This window comes from Thalassophryne amazonica, chromosome 13, assembly GCF_902500255.1.
Source record: "Thalassophryne amazonica chromosome 13, fThaAma1.1, whole genome shotgun sequence".
Lineage (NCBI taxonomy): Eukaryota > Metazoa > Chordata > Actinopteri > Batrachoidiformes > Batrachoididae > Thalassophryne > Thalassophryne amazonica.
Genome location: NC_047115.1, coordinates 43,866,721 through 43,878,391, shown reverse-complemented (window position 1 = coordinate 43,878,391; position 11,671 = coordinate 43,866,721). Strand labels below are relative to the sequence as shown.

Genomic DNA, 11,671 nt, shown 5'->3' with positions numbered 1-11,671 from the left:
GTGATTTTCCAGTCAGGTGGGAATTTGAACCGAGGATCTTCTGGTCTCAAGCCCAACACCTTAACCACTAAACCATCACCTCCCCATGATGCCTACTACACTGATATATACAGGATGAAATATACAACAGAACAGGAAATTAAAATCAGAATTAAATAATGGATAGAAGTGGCTGTATGCTGTCAAAACCTTCATCTGCACTGCAAATTAGTGACGTCAAAAGGAAGAGAGCATGCACTGTGCTAAGGGGGACCCTGTTACACACAGAGCTCTTTGGATTTGTGAGGTCACAGCAAATTGAAGGTTAGCAGGACAGGACCTCAGGCACTCACTGACATTTAAATCCCTCCTGATTTGACCCCCAAAAAAAAGCAGGTTAAGCTCAGTGCCGTGTAAAGTCATGTGAGAGGCCTGTGAGATGAAGTTATTTCCCAAATATTTTGGGCTTCTGTCAATTTGGTGTTGAGTAATTATGCAGTGAAAGGCATGCACGCACGCACGCAAACACACACACACAGAGGAGTAGGAGCGAAAATCAAACATTGACCAGCACACAAACAGCATGTCCAGTGTTGGGCAGACAATTTATTCTTCTATTCATGCTATCTCACTGTCCAGGGTCCAAGTCCAACGATGCCCCAATCTCTTTGTGCATCTGGAACTCCACCAGGAACGGCATCTAGGGGAGTCCAGAAGAGGGCAACCTGACGCAATGGCCCTCACATCCTTTCAGTCTGACACATCTGGAGTATGGAGTCATTTTATACTAAGCTTTCAAAGGTCAGAGTAGATTCCCATCCAGAAGCTCCAGAGGAAGTTATAGACGCTGATCTCCTTTGCCAGCATCTGTGAACTTCAGGGACTATATAGGACTCATATTAGTTATTGTTCCAAACAAGGCTCCTTGGGAAACGGCTTCCAAGTGATAATGTCACCACGAGCCACATCTGAAGTACCAACCTTCTGGAGAAGTGGGGATGGAACAGTTATCTGCCTGGGTGATTGTCAACCAGGACCTGGGGTGGTTCTCTGGTGTGGTGGATGCACCAATGCATGCACCCAGACTTGACTTGACTTGGAAAAAACTGTTAATATTAAGGATGTCAACAGTAATGGAATTATAATCTGAGAATATTTTTCACGGTGAGCTACAATATGGACAGATTTTGCTATTTTGTTGTTATTGTAATGTTACTATACACACACACACACACACACACACACACACACACACACACACACACACACACACACACACACACACACACACACACACACACACACACACACACACACACACACACACACACACACACACACACACACACACACACACACACACCGTGCTGGTCAGTCATTTGAACACTGGTTTATAAGCATCCTTGAGATTAACATTGCTCAAAGTGCTTAATAAAACAAATGGGACAAAAGGAGAGTCTTGTGTTTTGTGCTTAATCATAGCTCTTTTCATCATTTCAGGCAAGTCTGTGTTTTCCATGTCTACATTAGAACAGAAACAGATGCAACAAACACAATTTGTGCAGGTATAATGAGGAAAAACTGTATAGGATGCTCACAATATTTCAAAAAATTCTAAATAACCCCAAAATAAAACATCTAGTATCCTGATTATTGTAAAAATTAAAATGTCAATAAAAATGTTCCATTCATACTAGTAGAGACAAACATCTTGAGTTGCCCCAAAGCATGCTATAGTACAAATATAATTCTACAACCCTTTCCTCACCACTAGTCTTTTAATGGCATAATGCATTTTTTTTTTTTTTTTTACAGTGTCTGCAATTAAGGAACCCTTCCTTAGGTACTGTTATCAATAGAAATGTTTCTGTTGTGTGGCAGATGAAATAATTGTGGTCATATTGCTTTGCATGTATTTATAATAGTAGATGATATTGTGTGTGTACTGTGACTGTAAAAGTACAACTACCCTGGCAGTGGCCTGTGCAGGGCAGGACACACTAACCTAAAATAAAGATGTAGCCAGATCAAATAAAAGGATTAACAAATGAAATAGTTTTGACTGTGTTGAATGTTTGGTCTCCAAAGTAAAGGTCATACAAGGTCAATGTACATTGGATTCTACGACATATGACATGTGTTGCCCTGTAACATGATAACTAAGCATGACAGATGGTGTAAACTATTCCTTTTTAGAACCCTATTAACACAACCAATAATTTGCATCATTTTTTACTGAAATTATACGAGGGGAGCTACGACCACTACCTTTGCACCACATCACAGCCTTATTCCAAAATGGATGAAATACATTTTTTTTCCTCAAAATTCTATACACAAGACCCCATAATGACAAGATGGAAAAAAGTTTTTTTTGTTGTTGTTGTTTTGTTTTTTAGATTTTTGCAAATTTATTAAATAAACAACCTAAGAAATCACAGGTACATAAGTATTCACAGCCTTTGCCATGAAGCTCAAAATTGGGCTCAGGTGCATCCTGTTTCCACTGATCATCCTTGACATGTTTCTACAGCTTAACTGTAGTCCACTTGGGGTAAATTTAGTTGATTGGACATGATTTGGAAAGGCACACGCCTGTCTACCTATAAGGTCCCACAGTTGACAGTGCATGTCAGAGCACAAACCAAGCATGAAGTCACAGCAATTGTCTGTAGACCTCAGACAGGACTGTCTCGAGGCACAAATCTAGGGAAGGGTACAGAACTATTTCTGCTGCTTTGAAGGTCCCATTGAGCACAGTGGACTCCATCATCAGTAAATGGAAGAAGTTTGGATCCATCAGGACTCTTCCTAGTGCTGGCCACCCATCTAAACTGAGCAATCAGGGGGAGAAGGGCCTTAGTCAAGGAGGTGACCAAGAACCCGATGGTCACTCTGTCAGAGCTCCAGCATTCCTCTATAGAGAGAGAACTTTCCAGAAGAACAACCATCTTTGCAGCAATCCACCAATCAGGTCTGTATGGTAGAGTGGCCAGACAGAAGCCACTCCTTCGTAAAAAGCACATGGCAGCCCATCTGTAGTTTGCCAAAAGGCACCTGAAGGACTCTCAGACCATGAGAAACAAAATTTCTCTGGTCTGATGAGACAAAGATTGAACTCTTTGGCGTAAATGCCAGGCATCGTGTTTGGAGGAAACCAGGCACCATCCCTACAGTGAAGGATTGTGGTGGCAGCATCATGCCGTGGGGATGTTTTTCAGCAGCAGGAACTGGGAGACTAGTCAGGATTGAGGGGAAGATGAATGCAGCAATGTAGAGACATCCTGGATGAAAACCTGCTCCAGAGCGCTCTTGACTTCAGACTGGGGCGACGGTTCATCTTTCAGCAGGACGATGACCCTAAGCACACAGCCAAGATATCAAAGGAGTGGATTCAGGACAACTCTGTGAATGTCCTTCAGTGGCCTAGCCAGAGCCCAGACCTGAATCCGATTGAATATTTCTGGAGAGATCTGAAAATGGCTGTGCACTGACGCTTCCCAAATAACCTGATGGAGCTTGAGAGGTGCTGTAAAGAGGAATGAACAAAACTGCCCAAAGACAGGTGAATCAAGCTTGTGGCATCATATTCAAGAAGACTTGAGGCTGTAATTGCTGCCAAAGGTACATCAATAAAATATTGAGCAAAAAATTTACACCATTTTGGAATAAGGCTGTAACATAAAATGTGGAAAAAGTGAAGCAAGTATGTATGTGAATGTGAGAGTAAGAACACCTTGTACATGTGATTCAGACTATAAGGACAGTGGATCAGTAGTCAGGCGTCTGGCACCAGAGACATTCAACGTGCTTGCAGGAGCATCCAACTTATACAAATGCTCAATTTATCCATCCAAAGGGAGACTGTGTACGTGAGAGTAGAATGAATTATCACTTGCATAGCGCTTTATACAGATGGCTATTACTTATTGCCAGGCTCATTGTTTTACTTGGTCCGCTTGAGTTTTTGTTTGAGGAGGCCGTCATACAGTAGTGTTCAGAATAATAGTAGTGCTATGTGACTAAAAAGATTAATCCAGGTTTTGAGTATATTTCTTATTGTTACATGGGAAACAAGGTATCAGTAGATTCAGTAGATTCTCACAAATCCAACAAGACCAAGCATTCATGATATGCACACTCTTAAGGCTATGAAATTGGGCTATTAGTAAAAAAAAGTAGAAAATGGGGTGTTCACAATAATAGTAGTGTGGCATTCAGTCAGTGAGGTCGTCAATTTTGTGGAACAAACAGGTGTGAATCAGGTGTCCCCTATTTAAGGATGAAGCCACATCACCTGTTGAACATGCGTTTCTCTTTGAAAGCCTGAGGAAAATGGTACGTTCAAGACATTGTTCAGAAGAACTGCCTAGTTTGATTAAAAAGTTGATTGGAGAGGGGAAAACTTATACGTAGGTGCAAAAAATTATAGGCTGTTCATCTAAAGTGATCTCCAATGCTTTAAAATGGACAAAAAAAAAAGAGATGCATGGAAGAAAATGGAAAACAACCATCAAAATGGATAGAAGAATAACAAGAATGGCAAAGGCTCACCCATTGATCAGCTCCAGGATGATCAAAGACAGTCTGGAGTTACCTGTAAGTGCTGTGAAAGTTAGAAGACGCCTGTGTGAAGCTAATTTATTTGCAAGAATCCCCCGCAAAGTCCCTCTGTTAAATAAAAGACGTGTGGAAGAGGTTACAATGTGCAACTTACAATTTGAATTTGCCAAAGAACGCATCAACTGGACTAAAGAGAAATGGAGGAATATTTTGTGGACTGATGAGAGTAAAATTGTTCTTTTTGGGTCCAGGGGCCGCAGACAGTTTGTGAGACCACCCCCAAACTCTGAATTCAAGCCACAGTTCACAGTGAAGACAGTGAAGCATGGTTGTGCAAGCATCATGATATGGGCATGTTTCTCCTACTATGGTGTTGGGCCTATATATCGCATACCAGGTATCATGGATCAGTTTGGATATGTCAAAATACTTGAAGAGGTCATGTTGCCTTATGCAGAAGAGGACATGCCCTTGAAATGGGTGTTTCAACAAGACAATGACCCCAAGCACACTAGTAAATGAGCAAAATCTTGGTTCCAAACCAATAAAATTAATGCCTCGCAGATGTGAAGAAATCATGAAAAACTGTGGTTATACAATACTAGTTTAGTGATTCAAAGGATTGCTAAAAAAGCAGTTTGAACATAAGTTTTGAGTTTGTAGCATCAACAGCAGATTCTATTATTGTGAACACCCCCTTTTCTACTTTTTTTTACTAATAGCCCAATTTCATAGCCTTACGAGTGTGCATATCATGAATGCTTGGTCTTGTTGGATTTGTGCGAATCTACTGGTACGTTGTTTCCCATGTAACAATAAGAAATATACTCAAAACCTGGATTAATCTTTTTAGTCACATAGCACTACTATTATTCTGAACACTACTGTATATCCACCTCCAATTTACCCAGTCATTTTTGTGGGCATTCTTGAACTGTGTAAAGCTGTGTGGGAAATGAAGCAGGTGTGCTCATGTGCGCAGTCAGCAAGCTTTAAGTTTGCTTTGCATATTAAGTTTGTGTGTCACCTGTTCCTGACCTGAAGCAAAGTGCTTAAAGCGTCAGGAAACAACACACTGACATGACTGTCATTTGGACACCAAGTAGAATCTTACATTTTTTCATGTATTTACAGTAGGACAAATATTAAATCTACTTCAGTGTTTTTTGTTTTAATGAACCAGGCATTTTGTAATTGTTCTTCAAAGATTTGCCCTTGTGATTTGTAATAACAGAACACTATTTTTCAAAACAATCATGCCATCAACACTGAGAATTTTGAACTGAAGTTTTTACATTTCATGGTGCTCCATCTTAGAATCAAAGCACAGTAGCTAGTCCCTCTCAAAATCTGCAATACTATTTGCAGTCGCTGTTGGCAAACTAACCTGCTTACGTTTGCAATGTGTTCTAATCTTATTGGTTGTAATTTGTTGTTTCAGCCAATCAGTGAGTTGGCCAAAACCTAGAGGCCACTCAGACCATTTCACTGGAGATGTCAATATTGACAGCACACCATGTACACGTATGCTTTCAACACACAAGGTCAAGCCTACTTATCATGGAACCAGTAACCACTGTCCACTTTCTAACACCACAAAAGTTACAGTTTACAAAACTTTTCTCTGTGTATGTGAGGCTAATCTGAATGATGTAACGATCAAAAGACATCTGGAGCTTTGCTTGCATCTTAGTTTTTGCCTTACTGCTTCGTGAAACAGATTATGTACATTCTGGTGGTTGCAATTCCCACGAGCACTCTGGCATTTCCTCGTGGCTTGCCTAATACACCAGAACGTTCCATCCCAGGGTTCATGATGGATTTAACACAGTCGTGCTTCCAGCTGTGCTCAGACTTACAGGTCCACACACACAGCAGGAGATGGACAGAAAAATACCACCACCTAGCGGAAAGAAGGGTAGTTCTAGACGTCCAGTGAGCTATACTCTCACTCAGACAAAAATCTCACAATTGGGAAAGTAGAATTTATTGAATGCATCATCATTACAAATGTATAAAATGCTAATGTTCTGTATGAAAAGCTTTGTGTAAAGGTATCTGCACAGTTGGAATACATTACAAATGCATTCTTTTTTGTTTGATTATAAAACTAATGCAATTTTAATACTCATAGGAGCTGGCCATGACTATAAAGTACTTTCCATCTTCTTAGTGCATTTAATGTAATTATATATTTTTTTAAACTTAGACTCTTTATAAACCAGGTAAAGTTTTGGGTCAGGTATGACAAATGAAAAGTAATTAATAAAAGTTAAATTTAAGAAAAGAAGAAAAACAATTACACACCACAAAAGAACATGTGAATAGGATGGTTAAAAGAATGGTGAACACAGTAGAGTGCCATGTGGAAAGAAAAACCAAAATGTTCTGCCAAAATCGAGACTCACAGCTAGCTATCAATCTTGATTTCTCATATATAGATACTACATATTCAGAGGAACTGTGGTTTGATTCATTTTGAACTTCTCCAATTGTCTGCTGAAATCTTCCTCCAATAATCTATTTGCATTAAACATCATATAATCCAAGCAGCTGTTTGACAGCACCTGAGGATCACTTACATACATTTTCACAAAAAGAAACTGATGAGAAACGGGGAAAAGGGACTGATTCTCAACAAATGTAACAACAGATGTCTTGCAAAGCAAATTAGCATATGACAGTTGTGGAATGAGAGTTACAGACAGAAATGTGGATCTAATCTAAGACACCATTGCAGACACTACAAAGTATGGCTCATTTTGAATTTTCAAAGATGATCAATTTTAAATGGTTAACTCGGGTTTGAGCAGTCTGGATCAATTTCACAAATTCCAGGAACGGATTTTTTTGCCCCACACTGTTGCACTAGTTACTTATTTGCAAACTGTTCCATTACCAAATCAAAGCAGCCCATCCTGGAAGCCAATTAAGCACTCAGTCTGAATGGTTATTGATGTGAAATGACCAAAACAAAACAAAATTAAAAGGTAGTTTGAAAAAATCCCAGACTGTATAGCACTGGTACTATGTACTTAAGTGTACTTCAGGAAACAGAGTCAGAATTTGCAAAGACAAAAATATGATCAAAAAGGCAAAAATCACATATGCATAATATAAAAATAAGAACCCAAGAAATACCAAGAAAAAAAAAATCATAACTATTGGTGGGGTAAAAATGTGGAAGAACTTAATGGTGTTCTGGAGACAACAATAATTGAGTCTTCCATCGACCATAAAAAAGAATGACCACTGATCAGAGGACAGGGACTCTGTAAACATGGAGACATTCTGCATACAAGACATTGTCTTGTGAAGCGTTTAAAGTGGCATCAGACCCATGGGTGACGGCAGAAAAAGGGCTTGGATTCATGTTCACGAGGCCCGTGGCACACCAGGATTTCATTTGCTGATGGTAAGTCACGAACACTTCACCTTAGTTACTTTTGAGCAGCTCAATGCATCCCTGCAATAGAGTCACATTGTTCTGTGGACACAGGAAAAAAAGTAAACAACAGCACCACGGTTTCTGGAAAACAAAATCTACTTAATTTGAAATCAGAGTTGCACAGTGCCTTAGTCAAATATTGGAATATACAACCACATATGTGCGAATAGCTTCAAATATAGAACACAAGACCCCTCTTTCAATTAACCGGCATCTCTCCTTACTTAAAAAAAAGTCCCCTGAATTGCATAATGTGCCTCTAAGACTTGACAACAAAGGTCACCAAATCTACTCCTGGAGATCACATATCCTGCATACCTGCTTTTTTTTTTTTTTGAAAACTGGACAAAAGCATTGCAGATGTGGTGAGGAGACAGCTAGGAAGGTACTGGGTGTGATGTTGAGACAGTGGAAAGAAGACAAGGAGGCTTAGTGGTGGAACAAAGGAGTATAAGGTTGGCAAAAAAGATTTGGGATAATTGGAGAGATGAAGAAAGCAGACAGGAGTACAAGGAGATGTGGCACATGGTGAAAAGAGGCATCTCAAAGGCTATGGAACAGGCCCATAGCAAATTGCATGTGAAGATGTTTCTGTGTAGGCTCTCAGTTGTCCAGGTGGTTTCCATAGTAGAGAAGCTTGAATCTTCGACTGGACTGGGTTAAGTCGAAGATTCAAGCTTCTCTACTATACATGTGAAGATAGACAAAAAGGAAGGAGGAAAAGACTTGTACCGATTAGCCAGACAAAGGGACAAAGCTGGAAAGGATGCACAGTAGATTCATGCAAAAAATTAAGCAAATGGAAATGCACAGACAAGCCAGGGTTGAGAAGGTGGAGGGAATATTTTGAGGAGCTGATGAATGAAGAAAATGAAAGAAAAAGATGGATGATTTAGAGAGTAACTCAGGAAGTGACACAGATTATGGTTTCATGCTGAGAAAGAGCACAGCAGATGCAATGCTTGCTTAGACTGTTCATGCAGAAGAATAGAAAAGGCCAGAAGTAGTTACATTGTGTATTTGTGGATTTAGAGAGAGCTTATGATAGGGAGCCAATAGAAGAGTTGTGGTATTTATGTGGATGTCTGGAGTGACTGAGAAATGTGAAGGTTGTGCAGGATATGTACAAAGACAGTGTGACATCAGTGAGGTATGCAGTAGGAATGACATGCATTCAAGGTGAAGGTAGATATGCTCTGAACAGAAGAGGAATGAAAGTCAGTAGGAGCAAGACTATGAGTACGTGTGTTGTGTGTGAATATGAGGGAGTCCAGTGAAACAGTGAGGTTGCAAGGAGTAGAGGTGGTTAAGGTAGATGAGTTTAAATACTTGGGGTCAACTATCCAAAATAATGGAGAGTGTGGTAAAGAGGTGAAGAAGAGTGCAGGCAGCGTGGAGGGGGTGGAGACTAGTGGCATGAGTGATTTGTGACAGAACGATATCTGCAAGAGTAAAGGAGAAAGTTTACAAGACAGTAGTAGGACAAGCAATATTATATGGCTTAGAGCAGTGATGATTTTCAACCTTTTTTTGAGCCGCGGCACCCTTTTTATATTTACAAAATCCTGCGGCACACCACTGTCACGTGTCACGCACCACTAACTCGACTGTCTCTACACGGTGTGTTAGCACGTTAGCAACACGTGCGGTACAGATATGACGTAACATAGTATACTATAGTCATGGAGCTGTATATAAGAACTAGAGAGCGCAGTCCCATTGCTGCACACTAAACGAAAACGTCCCTTCATGGACAGCGACATGACGTCTCCTAACCGGGCAAAATATTGACGAAGTACCCGGATGTTAATGCATTTTCAATGGGAGATTCGCGACTGAACACACTCAGAAAAATGCTCGCAAAATACGTGTTAAAATGCCATTTTGTCCTGGATATCGAGCCAGTAAAATTAAATTACATTAAATTATGTCAGGAAAGTATTAAACTTACTCTGACACACACACGTTCACAAATATTAGTGTTGAAAGTTACACGGATCTGCACTGTTAAGCTACGCTGCTCGGCTGAGCTACAGCTGCTGTTCAACGCAGCGCGGCTCCTAAAACCATTACATTTATATATATTATATTTTTACACAATTATCCTTTATTGACCGAGTTTCATTCATGAACTCAGCGGTGTGTGTGTGTGTGCACATCTCTCTGTGTGTGGCAGCACAGCGCGGGTCATTAATCTCATTATTTTAAGGTGCAAAAAAAACAAAACAAAAAAACTCCCCAGTCTTGTCGAACAATTTTTAGTCACTAATGACAAGAATTTTAACTAGACATTGGTCTAGCAGTGGAAAATATAAACTAGACATAAGTTAAATTAATGATCCGTGTCATCGGGCGACACAGGTACGGCAGGAGACATACAGCTGTTTATCATCCAAATATCACGGTCAAAGTGACAACAATAACCAAAACCACTTACTTATGGAAGGAAATATTGTCTCCCTTGTTCCTGCGTTTGTGACTTTGCCAACATGCGCAGCTTTCCGGCATATTCCACCTGTTTCTTGACGAGACTAAGTGCACTTCTATGCACACAAATCACTAACTTGCCCGGAATTAAAATGGCGATCACGCCTCCTTGTCGGCACAAGGCTCAGCGCTACTGCGTGCTTTGCTGCCATCTACTGGAATAAAAGAGCATTACACCATCTGCCACACTATTACAGCACATACACCCGATAATGGTGATATTTGATAATTGCCCACGGCACCCCTGACGATCGATCACGGCACCCCGGTTGAGAATCACTGGCTTAGAGACTATGGCACAATTGAAGCCGCAATTTCTTTGGGCGTGAGGAGGATGGAGAGGATTAGGAATTAACATAGAGGGACAGCACAGGTAGGATGGTTTGGACGAAAAGTCAGAGAGGTAAGACTGAGATGGTTTGAACATGTGCAGAGGAGGGACCCAGGGTATATGGGGAGAAGGATGCTGAGGATGGAGCCACCAAGCAGGAGGAGAAGAGGGAAGCCAAAGATGAGACTTATGGATATGGTGAGGGAGGATGTGACACATCAAGGTGCAGAGGACAGGGTGAGATGGAAACTGGTCTGCTGTGGCAGCAGCAGCCAAAAGAAGATGACCTACTCTCCATACAGCTAAATAAGTCACCCAGGTTTCTTCAGCCACTCAAGACCTGGAAAAATTAAAGATTTAACTAACGAGGCGTAGGTACAGCAGGGAACACAAACGGCAGGTGAGCTCGTGGAACAGGGTCGTGACCACTGCATGCTGTAATTAGTACCTCTTTGTATGCAATCATACCAACCTGGCTAATATATACACATTACCTTTAAAGGATGGAATTCATACTTTAAAACTAATGAAGCATTATAAATGTGTAATTTTTAAACAGATGCAATCACAGCGACATATGTATCAAAAATATAGATATACTTCACAAATGAACCTATATGCTTCTTTGCATTCATGTGACCGTAATCATAGTAAGTATATTGTCCATGCATTGGATAAAGTCTCTCCTAAAGAATTGTAGCATAACTGTAATGAAGAGTGGTGTCAGAAATATAGATGTCCTGATCCAATCAATGTGCTCAGAATTGGGCCATATCAAAGCATTTGTGAATTGATATGTACTGGATGAATTAATCCATTCACCAACGTTAGGGTTATGGCTACAAAACTTTTTCAAAACTTTA

At 40.4% G+C, this 11,671-nt stretch overlaps 1 protein-coding gene across 1 annotated transcript in view; it reads right to left on the bottom strand.

The window, feature by feature from the left end:
* Positions 1-6,513: 6,513 nt before the first annotated feature.
* snx5 (sorting nexin 5) overlaps positions 6,514-11,671 on the bottom strand; it is a 30,197-nt gene continuing 25,039 nt past the window's right edge. The window contains 1 exon segment of the mRNA XM_034184603.1: positions 6,514-8,029. Coding sequence (XP_034040494.1) covers positions 7,979-8,029 — 51 coding nt within the window. The 3' untranslated portion in view covers positions 6,514-7,978.